General features: G+C 40.6%; 1 protein-coding gene across 9 annotated transcripts in view; it reads right to left on the bottom strand.

Annotated features, from left to right (window-relative positions):
• cabin1 (calcineurin binding protein 1) overlaps positions 1–26773 on the bottom strand; it is a 47737-nt gene that overhangs the window by 18865 nt on the left and 2099 nt on the right. For 5 of the 9 annotated variants that reach the window (XM_014021360.1, XM_014021359.1, XM_014021363.1 and 2 more), the window contains exons 5-31: positions 26496–26630; positions 26196–26376; positions 25990–26119; positions 25755–25904; positions 25319–25623; positions 25034–25211; positions 24818–24951; positions 23888–24105; positions 23181–23253; positions 22404–22591; positions 22172–22309; positions 21843–22031; positions 21393–21635; positions 21147–21300; positions 20946–21061; positions 20679–20840; positions 19814–20020; positions 18704–18849; positions 18304–18565; positions 17957–18127; positions 15745–15834; positions 15495–15655; positions 15196–15398; positions 13072–13137; positions 12157–12336; positions 11675–12078; positions 10706–10819 (exon numbers count right to left, since the gene is read on the bottom strand). In XM_014021360.1, the coding sequence (XP_013876814.1) occupies positions 10706–10819; positions 11675–12078; positions 12157–12336; positions 13072–13137; positions 15196–15398; positions 15495–15655; positions 15745–15834; positions 17957–18127; positions 18304–18565; positions 18704–18849; positions 19814–20020; positions 20679–20840; positions 20946–21061; positions 21147–21300; positions 21393–21635; positions 21843–22031; positions 22172–22309; positions 22404–22591; positions 23181–23253; positions 23888–24105; positions 24818–24951; positions 25034–25211; positions 25319–25623; positions 25755–25904; positions 25990–26119; positions 26196–26376; positions 26496–26630 (4698 nt within the window). The remainder of the gene's footprint in view (positions 1–10705; positions 10820–11674; positions 12079–12156; positions 12337–13071; positions 13138–15195; positions 15399–15494; positions 15656–15744; positions 15835–17956; positions 18128–18303; positions 18566–18703; positions 18850–19813; positions 20021–20678; positions 20841–20945; positions 21062–21146; positions 21301–21392; positions 21636–21842; positions 22032–22171; positions 22310–22403; positions 22592–23180; positions 23254–23887; positions 24106–24817; positions 24952–25033; positions 25212–25318; positions 25624–25754; positions 25905–25989; positions 26120–26195; positions 26377–26495; positions 26631–26773) is intronic. The other 4 variants (XM_014021364.1, XM_014021367.1, XM_014021366.1 and 1 more) reach the window with 2 other exon arrangements.

Genomic DNA, 26773 nt, shown 5'->3' with positions numbered 1-26773 from the left:
GGGTTGGCTAACAGACTCCAGACTGTCAGATGACATTTTCAAAGCCAGTGGAGAGGAACACAGTCAGATCCTGAGGTCGGACCTGCAGCCTGCTAACCGAGGTGTCAGAACTGATCATCTAACACACAAAGGCAGGAACTTCTGTGACAAAACACACTTTTATTTGCTGCCCTTCGAGAATTCCCAAGTTATTTCTGATCTGTCTGTTCAAATTTTTAAGAAAACTCATGGATTGAGCCCATTTCAAAACCTGAAGTATACAGAAAAACAAGAGGAATATAAACCGATGGCAGCCTGGTTAAAAGATATAATATTGTTATATGATTGAAACCAACAGAACTTGGCACAGTTTAAACTTTTCAAAGTACAGATTATGAAAAGCCTCCGACCGGAGTGGGGAAAGCATGATGTGGGGGGTGGGCTGTGCTCACTTAGAAAGACATGAAGGAGAGTTGTTCTTCATCAGMGAAAAAAGCCATCCAATGATGGCAAATCTCTTTAGGGGAAAGCAGAGCGGTGGCTTTACACAGATTATGCTGCAGCACAACGGCTAAAGCAGATTTGTAAGACTTTGCAATAATTTAAAGCATCTTTTTCTTCCTTTTTTAGTCTGAGACAGAAAACATAACCACTGCTCGAAAAACTGGAGTGACAGCGTCGGCACAGATGTGACAAACACATAATCAAAGTGTCASATCGAGATCAAGATGCAAAACAAACAAGGGAAAATAAGAGGATAAAATCACTAAACACCTTTTTTTTGGACAAAATTTAAGGGGAAAAGAAGGGAAAAAATAAAGTGAGGACATGCTATCTCTTAAACTTCACAAACACAAGTAAAGAAAATGAGCATAAGGGGAAATTTAAACCACAATGTTGCGTAACAGAAGAGAAATCCTTCTTTCTGCTTCATCTACATGTTCTAACATGTCTCTAACATGCYTTTAATGACAGGAAAGGCACAAACCAAACACCAAAACCGGAAAGTTGAGCTGTAAATGAGTTTTGTAGGAACCYGCAGTCAACTACAACATGTTACTTGTCACATAATCGTACTTGTTGTTTACAACTGTGACTTTAAAAAGGCAGTAATAATAAAAAAACAAGACTGGAGTTCAACATGCAGACATGATAGCCAAAAGACTAAAACACCTAGTACAAGCTTGAGAAAGGCATTTCTTCTAGCACTTCTGAATGTTTACAAGAATGAATTTGTTCCTAAATGTCAAAARAAAAGAGAAAGCAACTCACCATCACCAAATAAAGCTACTCCACGGCGCCTGTGCTGGTATTGTTCAGGACAGTTTCCTGCTCAGCAGCAGAACCAGCAGCCCTGGCAGAAGCCTCCACCCCGTGAAACACAGCTCACGATCTGAGWGCAAGAAGTGGTGAGCTGCGTTCGGGTGCTGGGGCTGAGAGAGCTGCTGGTGGGGAGCTGAGGGAAGCACAGCTGCACATGGCAAAAGAGGAACAGAGAGAGAGACTGGCAGCTGCCTGGGCAGGACGACAAACAGCTCTGGAGTCAGGGCCTATGAGCTCAGTGTGCCTCTGACAGACCGGCTGACTCGCTCCTCTCCTGATTTCAAACCCTGCCATCTCAAAACAAAAACACCCACGCACTTCAGCTCCTCTCTACCCTGACCCCAGCTTGCTGGAGTTTTACCCACCCTCCTCCCCTCCCCTCTATATTTCTCTCCCACTATATGGAGCACACAGCCAATCGTCGTGTGTCTCTGACAGCCAATCGCAGCCTGGTGGGCAAAATCCCGCCCATTCGTGTACACCCACATAACACAGAGAAACACAAACAGGGCAGTGACAGAGAGAGGGAGAGTAATGAGGGGGAACGAACAAAACACAGAGAAGAGTAGAGTGAAAAGAAAAAAATAACGAACGAGGGGTGGGGTTGAGAGTGATCAACCTGCAAGCTGAGCAACAGGAAAAGAACGAGAACATGAATTGGCTGAAAAAGATGAATTTGGTGCTTTCCCAGAACACAGAGAGAAACTGAGAAAGAACAGGAGTCTTAAAGCGTAACAGACAGAAGGCATCATGTTTGTATAAATCAAACCTACATTAGGCACCATTAGAGTGCAGAACGGCGTTGTGGAAAAAGACAGTTTTGCATACACACATATCCTCCGTCAGCCAGCAGCGCTCGCTCTGACAGCAACACTCTCCTTTTCGCGTCTTTCAACTCTGCTCCTGTCTTTCCAGCTGGCCACCAATACATACAAAACAAACACACCTTGTTTGTCCMTCTTCCTGTTGTCTGAGTGAAACAAGAAAAAAAAACAGCTAAAGGATGATCAAACTCAAACAGTTACTGAGCAAATGAGGTCAACATAAAGCATACTGAMTTAAAAACAACCTAGCAGGCAAATCCAAATGAAAACTTCCACAAAATGCATTTAATGAATCGGTATGCCTCCTTAAATTAAAAAAAAAAATCTAAGCGAGTGGTTTTCCCAAGCAAAGCTCCACCTACAGCACACTGTACAGCTGAACACACAACTGTTTAAGTCATGCATCAAACCATGGCAAGTAATGCAAGTGTAGCTTGTCTTCAGAAGACTGGGTTCCCCTAATATAACAAGACAACATGATCTACCTACAAGCACCTTCAACTCTTTGTTCCAATAAGCAAATGTCATGCGGGGGGTTGGGGGCAAAATGCCTGAAAATGTTGCAACAAGTACATACATTTCCTCTGGAGTGAACCTATGATAAGTAAGACGTAAGTAGGGTGGATGAAACACGAGATAACAGTAGCCGGTTTTCCACCTACGCGGTTTGGTTTGGCTCCACCCCACTSCGCACCCATTTCTGGTCTTTCCACTGTGGCTCCTGGCCGCCCTCGGCCCACTTTTTCGGACCTCCTCTCGARGTAGTACTGAGACCGGCACCGTTTGGGGCATGGAGGTGCCGAAGCGTGTAGCAATCGCGATTGGCCAATGAAGCTACATGAACCGCACTGGATGACGTTATTAACAAATGCGTGAACATTCTGAGCAAGCTGATTTACTGAGATTTTCCAAATGATGACGGCGCGCCGGGAGAAATTAAGAATATTGGGCCAGTTTTCAGAGCAGTGAAGGACTGTAATGGCCTGAGTGGCTCAAAACAGTGGGACAAGAGCTGGTTTGGGTAAATGGAGGCGATCTCTCTACAGCCACCAGTCTGGCTGCTGGACTCTTCACAAACTTCAGACAGCTGCAGATGTGTTGAGTGCTTTGTGCATTTAGTTATAGATTAAATATCAGACTTTTTTGTGTCAATAGATAACTAGCACAGAAGAATGATAAACAGCAGCTTCTGTGYCTCTATTTAAATCATACCACCCACTTTTAAAAGACATTAGTGCCCACAGAGCGGGGACACTAGTTACAGTGACCTACACCCAAGTAGAAACGAGTGGAGTAGAAACGAGTGGAGCCACACCGTGTAATGGAAAAAYGGCTTGTGAGTCTGAGGAAATGCACAGGGACTACTCTACAGAAATCCTCAACACCCAGAGGGCCTGCTATAACAGCACAGCATTATAGACATCACAGTTCCACATGACAATCTGCTACAAAGACTCGTTTGTCTTCAGATGTCTTCAATCAAAGATAATTCAAAGGAAATGTCAGAGCATCTAGATACATGTTGTATTATAATTCAGACTTAACTCTGTTTAATGGTTTGTTCAACAAACAGTCCTGTAACAGAAACATGACTAATAATGGTTTATTAGTTATGTTAAAGCGCTAGTCGTAGAAATCACTYGTGTTCACAAGGACACTGTTAAATTATGCAACACGACTTCATTTGGATGAAGTTTTTACAGTAGTATGTAGGTTACGTTATCGAGGCTCCAGCCAAACCAAAAACCAAAGTAGGGCATCACGACCTAGATTTGGGAACTCATTTCAGTGAAAAGGTTAAAGTGATCGGTTGGCATTAATCATCATTTTTGGGCAAATTCCAGTTTAAAAAAGTATTTTGTAGTGTTTTCACTGCCTGCCTGCAAGTAAATTGTTCAAAACGGCCTTGGCTCACCTTCCTGACTTTACTGGCACATTAGTGCAGAAGCCCAGAAGACACAAAACTGACCATTTCAATCTTTTACTGCCCGGGTACTTTGTAAACAGTATTAAGAGTATGTTGCAGTGTATACTGAGGTCCCATTACTCCCCTAAAAATCAAGCATTTCAAGTCTTTTGAATTTTGACTACAGAAACCTCTTTTAGTTCATTCATTTCATTTGGTTAAATGATCATTGTTAAAGCCAGTATCTCACCGGGCTCAAGCTATTGGAGACTAGTTGGTGACCCAAAACTGTAAGAAAAATAGGTAAATTTTTTCCTGCAGCCTCACAATTTAAAGTGTTTGCGACCAAGCAAACAGCAAGCTGTGCGGTCACATTTAGTGCAGCTATTCAGACAAACATGAAACAAGGAAAAAAGCCCATTTTTGTGTTCGCGGTTTGGAAAACTGTACCGTGCGACTGAGCCTGCTTTGTACTCACCTTGGCAGCTGCTCCCATGTTTATGATTTATTCTCCTTGAGTACGCTTTTGAAATGAAGATAGGCAGATTTGGACCATTTTATTTTGAAATAATAATTACTATTTTTCATCCGTGTGGTTAGACCTGGACRTTTTAGGGCTGCAGCCTTGGCTGTCTTCTGTCAAGAAGATCTCCTGTGCAAGAGTCAAAATACACCTGTATCACTCTAGAATTACTGTATGAGAACTAAATTGAGCTGGGTTGAAGACAACTCTGCAGGTCTTTTGAGTGAAAATTTGTCACGTACTTTGGAAAAAGCAAGTAAAATAGAGGGACGGATGGATGTTCAAGATTCAAGGGAAAAAACTGCAAACCTCTGTGACTTACAGAAAAAGGTTTAGCGAGAGTTTAAAGATATTTTGGAGATGAAAGCTGTTCGCAACCAAGTCTCCAACATGAGCAGCATGGTGAGATTCTGGCATACAAGATGGTAATACTAGTCTCTCATCTTCAATTCTCTATCTCAGACAGCAGCGGAAATATCAAAATATTTCTACCTGAATAACTGTATAGTGCTAAATTTGTGGTTGTTTTGTGAAACTGTGCTTGCTTGAGCTGCTATGAATGTTTGAGACCAGAATTGTTCAAAGGCAGCAGCATGTCACTTTGGTCTTGGCCACGCTTTGACCAACTCTTAGTTTGTAAAATCCAGTCAGAATCAAACTGATAATCTGGAACGCTATCGACAGGAGGGACGATAATAGTTGCTCATAACGTTTCCACCAAAGGGTTAGAAACTTTAGATTAGTTTTAGAAACTTTCTAAGACTTAARGAAGTTGGCATGTTTTATTCTTGTTAAGAAATATGTGTATTAATGAACGGTGGAGGCAGAGGGCCTGGTTCAAAGGGAACAGTAAAGCTCCAACAGTTGGTGCGCCACTGTGGCAGGTTTCCATCCAGAAGGGGCTCTGTKAGGACGCAGTGGGAGCCAGAGCACAGCAGAGCTGTTCTCCAGCTCAGACCTGGCCCACATCATGTCCACATTCTGTTCCCAGAAGCCCTCTGAAATCAGCCTACAGATTTGGTTACATTAAAAACTGCAAACTCACCGGACAACTGAAGACACTTGTTGAGCTGACAATTCTGAGCTACATTCTCTTACACTGTGATTCCAGATATAGACCTGCCCGTATCAAGTGGAGACGCCTCTATGAATCAGGTAAATTAAACAGGATCCAATGGATGATACGAGTAAATCCAACTGTGGTAGGTCAGTCAATCACAGCAAACACACAGATCATTAGATRCAGTCCTCAGAGTGTACATTAGCAGATACCACACAGTTCAAATATCACAGAGTCTTACGTGATTCTTTCATTTGTAATACATTTAAAAGTAAGGAAGATATATCTAGTTTTAGAGCCGATAYAAGCGCTTTAATAAAAAATAATAGATAATAAATAAAAACAGGTCAGCACACTCCAAGAGTGGAGCAACACAGTTGGTGTCTTAGGCTTGGCACATCGTTCCAGCCTCTTTTTGATAAAAAACACACCCCTCCACTTTGACTGGCAGTAGMTGCAACTCTGAGGTGTTCGCTAAGAAAACAGTTCTAAAGTAAACTACAACACTGCTTTGAATTGTTCAATTACAGCCCATCAGGGGAATAATACTACCAATGTCACCATCTGTCAACAATCACCAGTTATATAAAAATACTTATAAAGTAAGTATGGACTGAAGTTCATCACATTAGAAAATGACACCACCCAGTGGCCTGATGTGTCATATCCTGGCATAAACGGAGTGAATTCACACATTTTATTTTACTAAGCTGCTTTATTTTGCTATTATAGATTTTATTATTGTTTAGCATGCCAACTGGAATCCTTCATTGTTGGTTAACCAGTAGCTGAAGAAGTGCTTAATTATTTAGCCAAAAGATAATAATGTTGAGGTTTAAATTTTTTTGTAAACAAGTAAAATCCAACTGTAGTCAAAGTATAAATAACTGATTACTTCTACTGAAGTGGTTTTAGTTTTGATTAAGTAATAGCTTGTTACCTGTGCTGGCAAAACAGGCTGAAATGATCACAGCCTTCAGCACAAAGTGAAAATATTGATTTTTGACATAATTCAGACTTATGTGAACCTGAGAATAAAAAGATGCAATCCAGAAATTCCAGTCATTAAAACAGCTTGAATCTTCATAATCTATCTTTGAAAAAAGYTTTCAACAGGTGTGCCTTTAGAAATAATTCTTGGCCTTAAAACTTTCATAATTATTGTTTTTCCCTGCTGGCTGCTGTGGTGCCAGAAAAACTATTTTGTATGAAGAGGTAGGAACTAGTTAAATTTTCTCATTTACATTAAAGCTTGTTTTATACTTTGACTCATGTCTTGTTACCCCTGCTGACTGACAAAAAATCAGACGTCTTTTTCCTGGCCGAGTATAAACAGATGTAGAAACWTTACCTACTGTAAGTATTAGTTTCATAGGTTTCATAATAAAAACATGATTTGGAACAGTGGCTCATCTGGAATATTTTATTTTGTAATTATGTTATTTATTTGTACTACTTTTATTCATTTTAGTCTTTTAAAAACACCTGAATTTTCACACAACTTTCTATTTTTTGTCAGACTGATATCATTTAAAAAATTAAACCAGATCAGTTACTCAGTACTTAAGAAGACTTTTTACAAAATACTTTTGTACTCTTAGTTGAGTAATTTTTTAGATGGCTAATTTTTACTTTTACCCGAGTAAAAATATGTTGAAGTAGTGCTACTCTCACTTGAGTACAACTTTTGGGTACTCTACCCACCTCTGTTTGTCGTCACTGTAAAGCTTGGAGCCTCTTTTTAATTTACATATAGGACTGGGATTCCTAATGAAATCATTTAAGAAATTAAAAATTAAGAGTTTTTAAACAAACAAAACTAATTTACCAGCCAGGTCAAAAATCGCCAAATGTCAACAAATATTATTTTGAAAAAGCGAATTTCAAAATATTAACAACTTATAATGGAAAAATGTCCTCATTGTGATTMATTTTGCCAGTATGAGTCACATATAAAAAAATAAAACTGTTTATTATTTAATTCCTCTGCAGATGGACAGAAGCCACAAATCTTTTTTATTGTTCCTCCCTGTTAAAAGAGGCCAAAATGATTTTGTTTTAAATTGTGATTCAAAATAAAATACACAAACTTTGAGGCACGAAACTGCTATTATTTACACTTTAAAACCAACMCTTTCCCGGTGCTTTAATCCATGCATCGTAATGCCAAAATACAATATTCACCACACTGCCAAGACAGGAAAAACAGTATTATGGTTGAATTTTAATTTAAATAAATTAAACCAGATTCACAAACCCTGGGAGTAAATATAAGGAATAYGCAAATTATAAGAAGAAAGAAAAAGCAGTGATGAAAAAATATAAAAATCAACTGCAAAAGATGAAGCATTATGCTGGTTGCTAGGCAACTGAGAAAGGAAAAAAGTTTTGAAACTGAGTGTGAAAATATTAAAACTGGTTCAAAGTGCTCCATCCATCCATTCTTTTTACTTTGCCTTTCTCCATTGAGCTTTCTAATTATGGTACACAGCATCTGTCTCTGATGCCTCCCTGCAAGAAGGTGGTCGGATAGAAATTAATTSTGAACATTTGTTTAACCTCAAAAGTACAGTTTTTAAATTAAATGTTGCTGAAACAGCAAGTTTCTCAGTGGATCTGTGCTCAACAATGCAGCCTAGGTGAGTAGTYRAACACAGAYCCACTGATCCTTCAACACAGAGCATCTTCAGAAGACAAGTTGATAAAATACATTTTAAACATCTGTTTTGTTTGATACRTAGTGTGTATTGAACATAGATCACTGTATTGTACGTTTTGATACAGATACATGTGTTATTGCACGCCTACTTTCTGGATAGAGTTTGTATGTTCTCTCTGTGAATGTGTGGGTTTTCTCCAGGCACAAACTAAAAACACGACTGCGYGGCTAACTGGTAGCTCTAAACTGTCCCTCGGTGTGAGTGTGAACGATGGTTTGTCTCTATGTGGCACTGTGATGGACTTGTGATAGGGCTGGGCGATATGGCCCCAAAAAAATCTGATTTTTTTCATCTCAAGTTTTTGATTTTTAACAATTTTGTTTCCCTCTGTTTCAGGTGTTGAAACAGATTTGTTGTACTCCTGCTTTTTGTAGCCAGAGCCTTCAAACAGATTTAGCAGTGAGGTGTTCAATGCTCCAAGTCCAAAGTTGCAAAACCTAACCAGTTCCAGAAAACTGAAGAAACAGTGTCCTTTTTGAGAAGTAGATCCTCTTTGCAAGCTGCCATATTGTCATGTCATGTACCAAACGTCTTGAGGGACAGGTGGGCTGACCTCTGAACTACAGAAACCCCAAAGAGTGCACTGGTGGGAAAGAAAATCTTGATTTTCCCTAAATTAAATCTTTATAAATGGCAAATTCAAATTAATCAATTAAATCGATTTACCGCCCTGCCCTAACTTGCGACCCTGTCCAGGGTGTGCCCATGACAAAAAGMCAGAGGAAGCTGCCGGTCCAGTGGCTGGTCTTTTCATCAGGCAATCCCTACTGCTCACAAGCTGGTATTACAAAAAGAAGTAAACCCGCTCCGAGGGGCAGCGAGGCTTTCTAAGACTTCACTAAAGACAAAATGATCGATCGCTCTTTGTTTGTGCCTTTAACACAAAAATTATCAAATTAAGGTTTTTAATCAAGCTGTTGGTGCTCATTACAAAACTGTGCAGTTAGAATGTCAARCATTTTCAAGGACTTTATACAGAAATCAAGCACTTTCCAAACCTTGAGAACACTTTGTTAAAAGCTGTAGTTAGTTAAAATAAAAAGCAAATGTAAGAATAGGGAAAAGATTTTGCCTGTTTCAAAACGTGGAGAAAGCTGTGATCCTTCRCTCAGCATCACTACTTGTGAATAAACTCTACACAGAGCTGTGATGGTGTTTACCTCTGGTTTTAACACGACTCATCAGAGAGCTCTGTGYGTCACTTTACACATGTCCTGGTCCACTGTGGGACAATAAAGGCTGTTTCTATTCTATTCTACCTCACGAACRGTGCACCTCAATCCAAGGAATCATATTGTGGAATGTTCTGGAAAATGATGTGAAAAGTGCCAAATCAAAGTAATATGTTCAAGAGAACGATAAAGGTTGGATTGTTGAAAAAATATGAAACTGTATAATGTGTAAACATATAATTTGTTGTTCTAGAATGATTTGATGTTCTTGTTTTGTTTTTTTAACTGAGGATTATTGTTGTTTGAATTTATACTTGAGAAAAAAGGGGGCAGGTATAAGATTTTGTTCTTCTCTCTGCTTCCCTTCATTTCGTTGTTTGTATTTTTATTGTGTATAAAAAAAAATTTTAATGAAATGAATAAAAAATTATGAWTGAATGTTCTCAGTCTGAATGCAACTAAAAGCAAAACCTGAGTGTAGTACGCTCTTATATCAGGTGAGTGGATGATCCGACATGTTTTAGCTCCAGGTGTAAACAGGGACTGTGTTAAACGAGTGTATTATGACAGAGACCATGCAAACCATCCTACTGATGCAACTAGAATAAATACATCTTTATGTTGGAAAAGAAATRTGTTGTGTTGAGAATTGAACATAAATGTTTTAAATTACAAGCTATTCTTTTCTGCAATATCTGAGGCCTTTAAAGCTTGCTGGACTTTTCAGGAGAAAAAAAAACCTTTCTATCTCTCACAGGATGTTATTCAACCGTCATGCCTTTTTAAACAGAAACATGAATAAAGGAGCATCTTTTTGAACACATCAGTGCATTTCATCACATCTAAAACTGAAAAGGTGTTATTCTGATTTCTATCATGTTTATCTCAGCGTTTTTGTCTTTACTTGTCAATACTGTGAGAGCTACTGTGCACTCATTTATGCAGATCCTAGAATGGCCACACGAGCCTGGCTCTTACAGACTGCTATTGTTTTTTTATCAGGCTGCAACAACCAGCAGCTATTTAGGCATTTACAGCTAATTTCCATGCAACGTTATCAGATAACTCACCTTGTTAAATCATAATATGGCTTCAAGTACAACATAGAAGAGGTAGAATGATATGTGAGCAGCATGTGGTGACACTGCAATGACAAATGAAACTGGACAAAAAAGTATACGTTTGAACTCTGACTTACGTTGAACAGGTTTGTCTTGTTTCTTTCACAAAAAAGTCCTTGTGCTGGCATGTGCTTCAGCTGTTGCCATGGGACACTGCTTCCTAGCAACACATCTCTGGCCCACTGTAGGTTCTGTGATGGAAAATAAATAAATGAAAAGAAGAGAAAAAAAAACATGTATCTGCATGTACATTTCACACACACACACACACACACACACACACACACACACACACACACACGATAACTCTTAATGAGAAGAGGAGAAGAATTGCTCATTTGCCATCAAGAAAAGGCAGACGTCTTCACAGATCAGTGTGGATATGAGCGTTCTGTTTGAAAAGACAGCAAGCCGAAGCTTCGCTTCATATTATCTTTCACAATGCTGCTGGTCTGCAGCACCCCATCAAAGCCTCCCTCTCTTTCTTTCTGTAGTATGAGGGTAAAGAACGGACAGTCCATGTGAGATGGACAGTTTTCATGAGGACGCAGAGGCTTTTAACACGGATGTGCCTGAGCTGTGAGGGCGGCTGAGCTACATCAAGTGATTCTGTGAGGGGACTTCTCCTTTAAGCTGAAAACTAAAAACAAGGGATGGTTTACTCATTTTTTAAATTCTTTTGAGACAAAGGTCMAACGAGGATGCTCCAAAACAGAAAGGCCTTTCTTTATGCAGATTAACTCCTAACAGATATGAGCAGGGGCTGAATTAAACTGAACAGTGCTGACAGAAGGTTGCCACCACAGTAAAGCTCAACTCTCTCTCTCTGTGCCAAACTGGCTGATAGAGGACAGCACAACCACCCCCACACACACCTCTGCCCACAGYGYCTCAAAGCCAACAGGCTGTGCCTCRCCGCAGTGCTYGCAGATCCAAACAACAAAAAATGACCATCGATAAAACAGRAATCCATWAAACGATCAATCATAAAGTGATCCTTGAGGAATCTGTAGGGAACTGCTGCGATGAGCTGCAGGCAGACTGACCTGATGCGTTTTGCTGTTCGTGTAGAAGTAGGCCAGGCGGTAGAGACTCTTGTAGTGCTGAGGGAAGCGGCTGAGGCAGAGGAAGAGAGCGCGGATGCACATTTCCACCAGCAGTCGCCTCTGATCMGCTCGTTCCGCAGGCAGGGCTTTGGGCACTTCGATCACCTCGGCGGGGGGCTCGGGCTTCTTCTTGCTCTCATTGACTGGGGTCTGAGCGGCGGMCTGCTGCGAGGGGGCTGCTTTGGGTGGGGTGGCTGGGATGGCAAGAGGAGTCAGACAGGGCTCTGTGGAGGCTTTAGGGACAGAGGCTTCGGGGTCTACCACCACCACCACCAACATGGGTTCTACTTTTCCCTGCATAACTTTCTCTTCCGTCTGGATGCCTGGAGGGTCTCTATGCAAGACTAAAGAAAAAAATGATAACAAGGATTTTAGTCTGGGGTTAAAGTGGAATAAAAGAGGTACTTTTAAACCCCGCCTACCTGTGTCCTCAGCTGTGAGCTGCCCGTCCTTCACAGGGGTGGTGTTCTCTGAGGACGATGGACTGGCTTTGACTGAGGCAGGTTTGTGGCTCATGTCTTGTGAGTTGGTGGGATCTGTGAAGGCATCCTGGGTGGAGTTGGAGTCAGAAAGCAACACCACCTCGCTGTCCTGACTTCGCTCTGCCAAAACAAGCAAAAGCACAGGTTACTCTGGCAGCTGGACAATCACACAGAGATAATCTCAGCATCTGGGGTAGCATGGACAAATAAACATCAGTGAGTTTTGACCAAAAAAAAAGTGTGTTTAAAAACTTTTCTTTTGTTTTCAAGCAGTTACATCTCTGTCAGTTCAAGTGATGGTGATAATATAAGAAATAAGATGAAATAACCATGCTGCTTACAGTTTGACATGGTTTTTAGGTTGACTAACATGCTGCGTTTGCTTTTTGTAAAGGTAGTTAAGTTAAAATGCCAAACACTCCCTGCTGCTGCAACAAGAGGAGACAAGGGAACATGTAATTATTTTCTTAAAATAAATCACAAGCTGCAAATCCTTATAAGTGCATAACTAATGTCACATTGTTACAAAGGACAGGTGGGCTGTTTCTGTATAAAAAAAAACAAAAATAAGTCCAAAAAACTAAATGCCAGCATTCCTCCTAATTGCCACGTTCTGCAGCCTCAACAACAACAACAACCAAAAAAAGCCTTGGCAGGGAACAGTTAATCAGAGAGAGCAGGTCGCTTTTCTGCTATTTACAGACAGATAAAGACGAGAGGCTTTTCAAATGATTTACAGTCGTGAGTCAACAGCAGTTACTATGGTACTGTAAAGGTTGTGTAAACTGACAGCTGTGTATTCGGCGCTTCCTGTCAGAGAAAGCACTTTATTTTGGTGGGTTGGAGGAGCAGTACCATTGAGAGAAGCCAGCCACTTTGCAGACCTGGGCAGGCAGTAATCATGGTCAAACCCTGGTGAGGCTGTTGAAGATATGGGGAAGCTGGTTTACAAAAAATAATAATAATGCACCTCTTAAAGCTGTTAAAATATGATCTTACAGTAGCCTTAAAAATCAGAAAATGCAATGCCACTCCCATTGAAAATGTAGAACCTAATTCAGACAAGTGTTTCCTTACAAACAATACAAAACAGTATAAAACTTAAATCATTTGCCTTTGAATAAAAAGCTTGAGATAAAACTTAAAAGTTGTTTAGTTTTGTACAAACGTCTTAGAAGAAAATCATTGGTTTCATACAATAAACAGCAGATCACAGTTTCCTGAACAYGTCTGAATCTGGTTCTACAGTCACCTTGGTCCATGTTCAGCAGGACTCAAGTGAGATTTGACACCTCCCAGCAGTGATTTGCACCGTGAAGCACTTTCCAWCTTCAGTCTCAGAGTTGTGTGCCAATAAACGGCTGCCACATTCCTCCAGACTTTTCACCATAATTGACCGTAATTAGAAAATGTATCCAATTAGAAAGAAGGCAGGTGGACAGCTCCCCTTCTCACTTTCTGTGAGTTTACCCACACCAGACAGAAATTAAAAGTGACAATACGACAGAGCAGAMAGTTTAGTGGATTGTGATTAAAAAAAGACTGACTTTGTCCAGCTGTGAAGACAATAATCACCCCATTAGAATTACATGCAGAATATGGCAAAGCAGGTGGTAAAAGCAAGCAGGCAAAAGAGGTAGCAGGCAGGTAGGTGGGTRGGTAGGTAGGTAGGTAGGAAGGAATCTGGAAAGGGTGACAAAACGGGCAACATGGACAATATGGCTGCGTTATTTGCACATTCAAAACTAAACACCTCCACATGGATGAGGTGAGGACAGATATCACAAATTTCATCTGATGGAAACATTATCCCCACCCAGATACAAATTTAACTTCAGGTTTACAATGCAACTTAAGGCCCTGTCACACTATATTTACACAACTTATGAAACATTTATTTTGACTAAATTACTAAGAAAAGTTTTATATTTGATCAATTTGTTAGCATTACACTATGTACCTAAAAGAGGCTTCCAGGTGATTTTTTTTAATTCCATCTTCAACGTAGACATCTTTAAAATCTTCATGAGTTGTCTAAAAGGTTAGTGACAAGGCTTAAACGGATACAGAAAATAAGCTCAACTTAGATGTTGCAACTATTCCTTGTTATTCTTCTTGCAWGATTCTTACAAAATCAAACAAAAATGCCATTTCAGCACGTCAAGTGCAAGAGTAGACAAACAGATGGAGGACATGCAAAAATATAAAAAGTAAAAGCTGCATCAAGCACATTTTCGGTTTCAACTATTCTGATAACTCAGATTTTCAGGAACACATCCTTCCCTCTTACCTGTAATTAATGAGAAAAGGAACTTTTGAGTTTAATGAAATCAGTTTTAAAAGAATCAGTGTTAATCAGGTCACTTTAGGAAGCTTTATCATATCCTTGGAATAAATAAAAGCTATAATTTTAACTAAAACCTGACAATAGATTTGCATCTTTTATATGAAACATTTTAAACATGCTTTAAAAGAATTGGTCTCTTTCAGTCCTTTTCTTTGATATTGTGTGAAGTAGCAGAGGGATTCTGAAACAGCAGGCTGAACCAGGTTTAAAGAAACAAATACTAAGTTACAAATTAAAGCAGGATGATTGAATAAAGCAGCCACAAGAGACTGATATGACAACACTACACAGACAGACAGACAGACAGACAGACAGACAGACAGACAGACAGACAGACAGACAGACAGACAGACAGACAGACAGACAGACAGAGAGAACGTTCTCAGCAAAGCTCAAAGTAGAAATCAATGGTTTTTGATCATGCAAAGCAAATACGTCAAATAATCAGCAGCCATATTGCCCTTTTCACCACATCCATATCACCCGGTGCATGGGGACCATAGGAACTGAAAACGAAGCCTTTCAGCGTGGTGATTAGCGTTCTGAGCACACCCCTGGTGGGCTTCCTGTCCCAGTGCAGAAAAAGGCAAAGAGCCCAACCCCAGAGACAGTGTCCAGGACTGGGACTGTACCATCAGCCTGCTGCTCCTCATGCCGCTGCTGCTGCCACTGCTGCCTTCGGAGTGTTTTGCGTTTGGCGTAATCGTGGTCAAACGGCGTGGCCACGTAAGGAGGGGAAGTCAGACCTGGGGTGGCGGCAGATGGGAGGGAGGAGCTGAGGACGTTCCCGGAGGAACAGTTAAAGTCTTCTTCCATCATTGAGGAGGGCTTCTCCCTGAAATGACATCGACGCAAGGATGAACGTTTTCCTGTCAAATCAACTTTTCTTTTTTTAAAAATTTCCTGCTCGGCTTTCCTTTATAAAGCTTACTTTTCATTTGACCTTGGCATGCTTGGCATATTCTTCTCCTCCCCCCTCGCGAACGGCCCGGTCGCTGCCTCAACCAGCAAATTAAACAGGAGCTCGTGGTCCAGATCAGATTCAAAAGATTCCAGTAACTTAAGGATGGTGGCACTCAAACGGAAATGCAACTGGAGGAATTCAGAAAACAGGATTTAATGCCTCCTGACACTGACTGCACTGGTTTAACCGTCTGAGCCACCAAACGCAGACAGCTCACCTCCAGGGCTTCCATAGCCAGGTCAGGAGGGTTATGGTAGTGAATTTTCCGGGGATACCTGGCTGCTTCTTCATGTAGAAAGTGTGCTGCCTTTAAACAAAGCAAAAACATGTAAACAGAAAAGTCAGTTACACAAATCTAATCATATATATTAACTTTTAAACTACTGAAGTTAAAAGCAGCAGACACTAAGAAGGGTTTCAACAGAAACGTCATTTGAACATTTCCAGATTTCAATGTATTTAACCTATTTTGTATGTATTTCTCCTTTTAAAGCAGCACAAAATCAATTCATTTACATTATACAAATGTGTTAACTTTATTCATTTTAGTTAAGGGAAACCGGTTGAGATAGTTTCTTTAATTAAATCCATTATATTTGTTATATGAGTGCAAACACATCTCAGTCGACAAATTTGTATTCATTTGAATTAAATTCTCTCATTCGTAATACTTTCACTTTATTTGTCTTACGATCTAAACTTTTCCTCAGTTAACCTTCCTGTAAGTGATGGTGAGCTAAATTTGACAACAAAACTTTGATTTAAAAAGAAAAGAAAAAAAAGTTTTGTCTTTTTTTATCATCTCTGTTTATGAAAACATAAAAAAACGGATGAAAATTATTAACTATAACTGACTAATTTACTGTGTAGTAAAAATAAATGTAGCATTCAAAAGTTTCTAAAACAAACTGGCACACATTTCCAACACAATGACTCACTTATGGTAACTAAAAACAAATGCGGAGAATAAACTCCTGAAGTTGAAATACAGGTTTTAATTGGAAAAATTACAGACAATAACCCTGCTTGACAGCTTTTATGCTTTGCAAGCATCCTTATTAATTAATTAACATTAAAATGACACTTCTAAAATACAAATAAATAAAATATACATACATTTAAGTAATTAATTGCTGCTAATTAATAATTATATTTAAAGATTTTGTGAAGCGCACTGGATTTTTTTTTTTCTTCAAACAAAACAGAAATAAAGAGTCTGGCAACTTAATAAATACAAAGAAAGGAAATATATTCCATATTTTTTCTGCTTCCCAAGATGAAACCACACTRGTTTAATATGGATCAGGTCCCTCAACTGTTCCAATCTTAGCAGTAGAATTACAATTTTACTTCAAATTGTTTTGCTTAAAACCAAAAATAAAACATTTTGTGAAAGTGACTCTTGTTTAGTTTGTTTTTATCAGTTTTATGCAACAAATCCAAAGAGAGTTAAAAAATAAATAAATAACAAGGCCCTGCTGATCATTTTGACAAGCAGAGTCAAACGGTTCTTATGTCACAATAAAGGGCCCAACATACTGGATCTGAAGCCAACCAGTCAACACACAGTCACGTGGTTGCGCAACATTTGTTTTTGCACACACCTTTCATAGCTCATGAGACACATCACGCTTTGGGAAACTCCTCCTGGTGCTTTACGCATCGAGGCTGGGTTATAGTTGAATTCTGGGTATTTGCGCAGTGTGCACGCTCGTCAGTGGTGTAGGTGTTTATATTTGACACTTATGTTGTTGTAGCATTCTCCAAAAGAACATGCAGCAGTACACTTTATAATTTGTGAAAATGTTGTAAGTAGGAGAGCAAAAGCTTGACAGAAAACTAATTTGCGGAGTTACAAAAAATCGGAGGTGAACAACCATGCGCCAGGACACCGTGCGCATGCCAACACGCAGGGCGGGGACTGCGCGATTGCGTCACTATTGGCACGCGCCTTCTGTAGACCTAGCTTCAGAGCACAGGGGGTTTCTTTCTGCTTGTAGAGTTTACTCCCATGTACGCAGTTGGAATTCTATCTAAAAGAGGCACACAGAAAGAAGTGCTTTCTGATGTCTCAGAAAAATACTGCTCAAAACTGTCCATGTTGTTTGGACGAACAACAGCCAGCTTCTGGAAGCCAACTAGTTGGAGCAAAAAACCACTGCTGTTCTGCAGAAACAAACACGCCCATGAACGTCTGACCAATCACACAATTTTTGGCGCATTAAGATGTGCAACAAAGTTCAGCCCCGGCYTTGTGTGAAGAAGTGGTGGCCGAAAAAMATKATGCCRTTTTCATCACAYAACTGCAACAATGACGAGTGGTTTCACAGCTTCAGGAGGAGTATGTAGGGGCCTTAAGGGGCAGCAGATGTCAAGAAACCCTGCCCAGCTACTGTCTGAATCAAAAAGAATGATGAATAGTTTTTAACCTGTTTGTACAGCTGCAGATAATCAGCAGGGAGCTTTCTGCGCTTCTCTGCTATCTTRGCCAGCATGTAGTGAATAAGCCACTCCTCTTCATCACTGTCACCCTCACATCGAGAGGCACCCTGGAAACACTGAAAAGCCGTCTCCAACATGGAGTCTCTCCTTTCCTCCATCTGAAACAACAAAAATACACCTTCAGTAAGATCTCTGTGTGTTTTACCTCAAGTCTGAAAATTAAATTGATAAATAAAACATTGAAATGAATAAAGCGASACAGTATGGGCATTCAGCGGACACATCAGAAACAAGAGTGAACATGAGAAAAACTAATGAGCCACACACATCTCACCTGTTTAATCACATCTGGKGGGAGCTCGTTTCGCCACTGTTTAAGCTGTCGCGAGGCAAACGAGTGCAGCGCGTACGATATGGTCCCGTACTCGATCCACAGCGACAGGTTGGAGCTGTCGATTTCCAGGGCTCTCTTAAAGCAGTTGAGCACGGCCTGGGAGTGCTTCCATATGGGACCGTCGCTTTTCAGCTCGTTGGAATTGAGCTTTTCCTGGATGCGACTGGCTCTAGCTAAAGCCATACCTGCCCAGGAGTCAAACCTAAGGGGAGATCACGCAACACTCAGAATACTTGCACTAAATACAAAAAGAAATTAAAAAACAAGTCTATGTGCTAAAAACAAAGAGCATGCAGGCAGCTGCAGATCCTGACAGAGGTGTAGTGAAATGCACATGTACCTGTTGGGACACACGCATATGTCATGCATGTAGAACTTGATGGCTTTGGACTGCTCCTTGTTCTTGAAATGATAATCAGCCAGCAGGTAGTAAATCTCATTGATGATTGGAGGTGGGGGGGCACTGTCCGCAGGAAGGCCAGGGGCCTAAAAAAGATCAAGATTAAACAATAAAATTTATGATTCGCAATAACAAACCTGCAAATGAGTGAGATGGATTTACTTAATTAATGTTATCAAAACAAAAAAAATGGACAATATAAAAAAAACAACCAAGGAATAAAGTCAGCTACATGGGAATACTTCAACTACTGTAAAAAAAAAAAAAAAAAGGACGACAACTTGCAGCCAGAGGAGGCAACGCATCTAACATGATCTAAGGGAGCACCACCAGGGAAAGTTTACAATGTCTTCAAATGAACAAGCTAATTTAGCATCAGACATTATCACCATGTCACTGTGGCATATTGTGCCAGTCGCAGCTTGTCTACAAAAGTGTTTTGGAATTGTTCGATTTTTTATTTGATTAGTTTTAAATGAAAGTCAAAAGTCTACATGCATTTCATAAACACACATTCATATTTGTGATTTCTGTTGTTCCTGTGTGCGTGTAATGATTTATCTATCTCCTTCACGTCAAACACACCTTCAGAATTTAAAAACACAATAAAATCTCCCAACGTGATACATTAAGTCAAGGAATAGACAACTTGTTGCACAGTATAGCTTGATTTGTCTTAGCTGTTAAAGCTAAGTGTAATCTTCTCTGATGTAAAATTTATCAGCATAGCTTAACTGCTTCAGGTGCTAAGTTTGAGCGCACATGTTAAAGAGGAATACAATTTCAGCATTAGACCTGTGATCTAAAAACAGTTTTTAAAGAAAATTAAAGTGAACTATGACAATAGAAGTGTTTTTTTTTTGTTTATAAATACCAATTGTAAAATAAGACATTTTACAGCTGTAATCATAATGTTGTGATACTAATGAATAACTCCCTAAAGTTTCATTAAAATCTCTCTTCTGGTTTATGAGATATTTTGCTAACAGACTGATTTATCGTCTGTTTATCGTGGCGGCTGATCCTCACACTCAGTGTGGCTCGTCTAACCTTTTCTGCCACGCCCTCGATGTAGGCCGCCACTTCATCCATAGTGAGGACGGGTGTGTCACTAGCGGGGGCGATGGTGGAAAACCTCCTGAGCAGGTTGGCCAGTTCTGCAGACACTGTGCTCGTCTTATAACTGTCGAACTCGGGCAGCGACTTGGGTTTGAAGTACCGGAACATGAAGAGGGCATCGCTCCACAGCAGCTCCACCTGTAAGACGCAGATCATGTCCACAAAAAACATCAGCTCTGAAATCACTTGACAACAAAAATTAATGGACTTCTGTTGTTCTGTGGAATGTCAAAATTCCTCGTAAACCTGGCAATCTAAACGCAATGTCTCCCTCTGGTGGTTGGACACAAGCATTACACAAACAAACAAAATCATTTGGATCAAATTGAAGCTTACTGTTTCGATTAATTTTCAATTCACATAACAAACACTAAAGACAATAAAGGTCTGCACGAAAATAAAGCCGAGCCCTTATGTATGTGTGTAGTTTACATTTCTTCACTCAATCCAATACGATGACGTTTCACGACCTCTGTTTACTTCACTGAACCCACCGAGCATACCTCACTCACAAAACAGCACTAATGGATATGGCAGCATGTTTCTGCATCATCAGCAGTCTGCTCCTTGTCATGCACTCCTCTTACAAAAGTCTGTCCATTCCACTGAGAAATACCAATGAGTCAAAGCTTTGAGCCACCTCTTCACTGTTTCACCGCCTCCTCATCGCTACCTGGCTGTTATCTAAAAGACCAGCTCAGCGACATGTGTTGTTTTGTTTTAAAACTTCAATGAAATAACTCACTGGATAAATGGGACAGATAAACAAGGGATGAGTACGTAAGTAAGGTACGACCTGCGGAGATGAGTGGTCCTCAAGGTAACGGGCCTTGCTCTTCTTACTGGGGTAGGCATATAAACAGAAAAAACATTGCTCCAAGGCCATTTCCAACTCTTCTTTATATGGATGAGAGTCATTGTTGGTTATAGCAGCAAACTCTTTTTCCAAAACGCCAATCTGCCCAAAACAAAAAGGCATAAAAGAGAGAGAATAGTGTTACAGTATATATGTTATTTTTTTCAATTTAGATTTGGAAAACTAAACGCCTAACAGAAAACTTACAAAGAACTTGAGRAGGGCGCCGTCGGAGCTGCAGCATATAGAACGACGGCCGAGATACTCGTGTGCTGTATTCAAAATCATCAGGGAGGAGGGAAGCATGGAAGTGTCTGGCTCGTCTGAAAAACAATCACACCTGAGGGTGACTAAACAGGAAACAACCTGGCAATGCACAAACGCTGAGGGAAAAGGAAAAGTACAAACCTTCATCGTCATCTAAAGACATCTGCTGTCGAAGCGTGCAGCCAAARGCAGCCTCCTCCTGTTTGATGATGCGATACAAGATAACCCAAGGAAGAACTGAGAAGAAATAAGGCTCCTTGGGATCATCTGAAGTACTCATGCTGAGGTCTATAAGCTGGAAAAACAACAGGTTTTTTTTAATTAATCTTATGGTTCAGTTTCGATGTATTCCTTTGCAGCCAGCGTTGCCTTCCTGCCCCTTCACACCTGAATCAGGTTGTTTGCCAGTCGAGCCACGCTCGAGAAGTGAGAGACGTTGCTGAGAAGCTGAGACTCCTTGGTGAAACAAACTTCGATGCCGTCCAGCAGCTTTCCGATGGTGCTGACCCACTCCTCCTTGCTCGGGGACGAGCCGTTTGGAGCAGAGTTCAGCTGCTGCAGGGCTTCGTTCAGAGCCAGCTCGCTGCACTCCAAACACTGCTGGTGGTCCTGCAGCTTCAACAGGGAGTTCTAGGAGGGAGGGAGAGGTAAAACTCAGATCCTCACAGGTCACACACAAACATGTCTGATTTACTTTAAAAATGATCCTTTTCCACAGCAAAACGAGATAACCAAACGTTTACAAGACTCTCAAACAGTTGAAGGAAAAACAACAAAAACAACGTCGCAGACAGTTTCTATGTGGTTAAGAGAAAGGCTTTTCGGTTCACTTCCAACCTGCAGTAGCATCAGCTGTGCCGGGCGCTCCGGTGCTGAGCTCACAAACTCCAGGGATTTGCTCCTGTTGCCATAATTAAGAGTTGGCTGAAGCAGGCGCACAACAGACTGAAAGTCTGCAGACTCAAAGAGACGCTGGATCTCCTCTAAAGACTGACAACGTTCCAGCGACTTCAATCGCTTATCAATCTGTTAAAGAAGATGAAGGAGATCGTCAAAATAAAAGCCTAAAACCATAACATTTTCATTCTCTGCATTGTGTGACAGTWCTTTGAAGTTTTGACAACAAACAAAGAAATTAATGATTTAAAAATATATTTTTTACTGACCTCCTCCACAGAAATGGCTGCATCTACACGCAGGTTAGGCAGGTTGATTGTGTAATGTTTCCCGTCAGGGGTTCTTGGTTTGCTCTGCAACAGGCCTATACACACATCGTAGCTCTCAAGGGCCAATTCCATGTCTCCCTGTCAGAAGAGAAAAAATACAGGCTTACAGGTCGTATCAGGCTGAGCTGTGAGAAAAGATCTAAAACAACAAACCAGAAGATGTCRCCTTTACCTGCAGAGCCAAGAATCGTGCCTTTAGCCAGTGGACGCGTACCATGACATCCAACCAGTCGTCCTCAAACAGATCTCTCTGTGAAGAACCGAGGGCCACGATTAACTGATCACTCTGGAAGTGTTGTCCAGGGAACTCTGAGTCCGCTGCATCACTGCTCGGACCCCCTAAGCTTCTTCTCAGAGAAACTAGACAAGAAATAAACAGGTTACTTTCTTTCTTTCTTTCTATTTGGATCCCCATTGGTTGCAGTGTCTGCAACTACTCTTCCTGGGATCCACACATTAAACATAAAACAATACAAAATACATAGCATACATAGTTCACATAAATTCAACACAAAAATAACTATACAATAAACAAAAAATAAATGCAAATATAAAACTACAAATAAAAATAAAAATAGAGGTCACAGATTAATATACAAAATAAAGACAGGATACAAAACAACTAATCAATCACTAAGTTTCATTTGCTATAATGAACAGAATAATGAATACAACAATGAATTATTCAATATAACTGTTTTCCTGGCAATCTTAAAGTTGTTCGAAATTCATTTTCCTGATATATTTCCAATATGCAAACTGTGTGGAAATGATGTTTTTGTTTTTCATTTGGTTAAAAATCTGCTTATGATAAGACACAGAATAACAAGCAGAACAACTCTAGACTGCATCTAGTGATTTTTATAAGTGTGRCACAAAACTGACCATACATCCAGGTTTTAATCAAATATTTCTATGCAACACGAAGTCAGTGAGCACACAGACTTACCGATCTTGCCTTTGTTGTGCAACCACTGTTCCAACTGCAGCTCCATGCAGGCCAAGCTCATTGTCAACATTTCCTGTGGATGTAAAAAAAATATTAAAATATCACACACAGGAGGTCAGGGTGGGTGCAAAAAAAAAAAACAGCACACCAAGACAAGGTGTGTTGTGAGTGGAGAACGTGCACAGAAAAGGTGAGGGGAAAAAACCCCAGTAATTCTCATATATGTGGCAACACTGATGCCAGGCTCCAAACGAGACACACAGCTCAAAAACAGTTAGATCCAAAATGGTGAATACTCCTTGTTTGGATCAAGGAGGAAGTTGGTTTGCTCCTACATGTTGAAAAAAGAATGAGCAGCACAAACAACACTCTGCTATCTGCCTCTGTTAATTTTGTTCAACTACTCAAGAGCAGAACAATTATCGACTGCAGCCGACTGTTTCCAAAGATTCGCAGCAGAAAAGCAGTGGTTTTACCCAAAATCAGGGTTGTGTAAATTGGACCAAAGATGCGCTCTTTGTAAGAGKTTATACAAAATTTTGAACAGTTTTTTTCATTCATGGCATAATAACTTGGATTTGCACAAAGTCAAACAAAATAAGTTTTAATGAAATTTGCTGATTCTGACTCAACTCTCGTTAGTCTTAAAATAAAACATCCTTAAACCTCAAATGTCTGAATGAGGTGATGAGGATTCTTTGGTTTACCCGGATGTGTTGGTTGCTGCAGTCTCTTAGCAGAGGGTTAGGCAGACCGCCGCTGTGCTTCCTCCAGGTCTGATAGACCTCCAACACCACAGCCGTCAGCCCTCGAGGCCACTCTTTCAGAAACCTCTGACCAACTGCTTTCAGGTAGCGCATCATCAGATCCAGTATACCCCCATTGGTCATATTATTGAGCAAGAAGCTCTGGACATCCTGTTGCTCTAAAGAAGGGAAAGCAAACTTTGTTATCACACCACAAAATAAAGCAGTACTGTAAATACACAGAGAACAGATCACTYGTGTCAMATTATATTAATACTGCTGTWATGGCCGATAATCGATATTTACAAATATTAAACAAACACACAAATAATTTATATATCACATACAAAATCGCACTTGAGTATTTTTTTTTTTTGATATTGTAAAGAACAACAAAAGCGCTGACATGGCTCTACTTCAGTTATTCCTGGTTGCGCAGCATCACTAACACTATCATGATCAATCAGACACTGCTCGACCGACCATCTCCCCTCCCAAAACACAAACACAAAYGGCAACAAGTGGGAAATCAATATCGGACGTTAAAATTGGCCCAGTTTTACTTAACGGACCGATACCGATGTTAATGCTGATATATAGTGCATCCCTATATTTCCRTATTATTTATTTCACATTTAGTCAGTCGTATATGTAGTACGTCTCAGTATGTATAAGAGAACTTGTTAAAATGCTGTTTCTATGCAGAAAATACCACATAGAGCTCAGTTATTGTTTGTTAGCGGTGCTCAGCTGCAGAAATGAGAAGAGGAACATGACGCTTTTTGTTTGTCGCAGTTAAATATGAAACATTGAAGTAACTAACTGGCCCTTTAAGAGCTCGTGTGGCCCTCAGTGAAAATGAGTTTGACACCTATGGAATAGGTGACATACCAGATTCCATGTATTCAACTGTGTCAAGTAGTAAACAACTCCCATGTAGAGGCTGAACATCTTCTTTCCCGTCACACTGTGTCTCCTGATTGCCCAGGCTCTCATCATCATTATCAGGATCAAACTTCTTCAGCCTAACACAAACAATCAAATAGTTTAAAAAAATTAGCCAAGCTTCAGATTGAAGCTTTGTGATTTACATTTAGTTTWAAATACCTAGGAGGTAGGTATTTAAAAAGCAGCTCCTGGAAGTCGATCTTCTCCTCCTTCTTGCATTTTGTGTTTCGAACGCGTGCTGAGCGACGCTTGGCCGTCTCCCCACTTTCCTCCACCGTGCGTTTCCTTTTCGGAGCTTTCTTCACCTTATCCGTCAAAGAAATCTCCATTCCTGTAGCTGTAAACACAATACAATGTGAAAAACATTAATCATCTCAGACTAACAGCAGCATTTTCAGTTTCGATTTCTTCAAATGAGGAAGACAAACATTTTGAACAACTGACCAGCCGGGGGAGCGGAAGTAGTGACCTCCACGGTGGTCTGGCTCGCTATAATTTGCGGTTGAGAAGCAGACGGAGGCAGCGCTGCAAACTCAGAAAAGGTTACAGGTGGCAGCGATGAACTGGGGCTGCTCAGCATAAAGGGCTGACCCGTGCTGACCGGGCTGCTCAGTTGGGGGAGGTTCTGAAGGAAGCTGGGGTCGCGGTACTCTGACAAGTCGATTCTGCGGCCCAGACTTGGTCGCGGCGGCTCGCACGTGGTCTGATGTTTGTACATCGCAAGAAAACTTTCTCCTACATGCTTCCATCTAAAAATAAACAGAACAACATATAAAATATTTCAGACGTGTCTGGTTTCTGCTTTATAATAAAGTTAATATGAGAACATTAAAAGAAGACGTTCAACAATCTAAATAAGAAAAGTGAAACACAAACTCACGAGAGGCGGCGRATCGGCTCAACCAGAACAAGGTCGGGTTTGGGTTCACACTGAGAGAGAGCCTGCCTACGCCGCTTTATCTCCAGAGCCTCCTCCACAACAGACCTGCGCTCCTCTTCCTCCACTTCCACATAATGAATCGACATATCGCTGCAAATCAACCACGCCAAACTCGTGATTTACAGCCAGAGTGCATTATAAACACACGGAGCACCAAAATGTGAGCTGGCTTCACCATTTTGTGAACATCTGCATCGTATCTTTCTTCAAACAGGGCTGTTCTTCGAAGATTTTCTCCTTCAACACCAGGCCTTTAGTGTAAAGGTGGTCCTTTTCCAGGGCTTTGGCTATAAAGTACAAACAGCCTGGAAAATGCAGATGAGAGTGAGATTTCTTTCAGCGCTTCAGCCGTTACGGTTGATGTGATGACATGTTACGCACATGTGTAGTCGCTGAGTGTGTACAGAATAGTTATGAGGTTGTCCAGGCATGGCCAGTGGTCCGGGTTGCAGTGCAATCCCTCTTCAAAAGCGTGACGAGCAAGAGGGATGCGCACCAACCGTACAGCCACCTGACCAATTTTATACCACAAGTTCACATCAGTGGAGTCCAACATGACCGCCTGAGAAGGGTTGGAAAAAAAAATCAAACCCATTAAAATGATGCACAAAGCTGGAACATTTCCAAAACACACACATTATAAATAATTAGAAGGATATGATTGTTTGTTTGTTTTTTTACCTCCAAATAAAACTCCATCGCAGTGTCCAAGTCGTCACGCGACGCAGACATGCTGGCCAAGTTTTTAAAAGTTGAATATTTCAGCATGAGACCAGGATGTTTGAGACCAACTCTCTGATCTTCTGAGGGCATGGCCTGAAACAAAACAAACAGATTAACATCAACAACACTGCTGCGCAAAAATACTGCAGGCAAAAATCACTGGCACGGTTTTGGTTGTATGCAGTGAAAGAGTGTGTGTGTTTGTGTGTGTGTGTGTGTGTGTGTGTGTGTGTGTG

Source organism: Austrofundulus limnaeus, unplaced genomic scaffold (assembly GCF_001266775.1).
Source record: "Austrofundulus limnaeus strain Quisiro unplaced genomic scaffold, Austrofundulus_limnaeus-1.0 Scaffold289, whole genome shotgun sequence".
NCBI lineage: Eukaryota > Metazoa > Chordata > Actinopteri > Cyprinodontiformes > Rivulidae > Austrofundulus > Austrofundulus limnaeus.
This window is presented reverse-complemented; position numbering and strand designations above follow the sequence as displayed.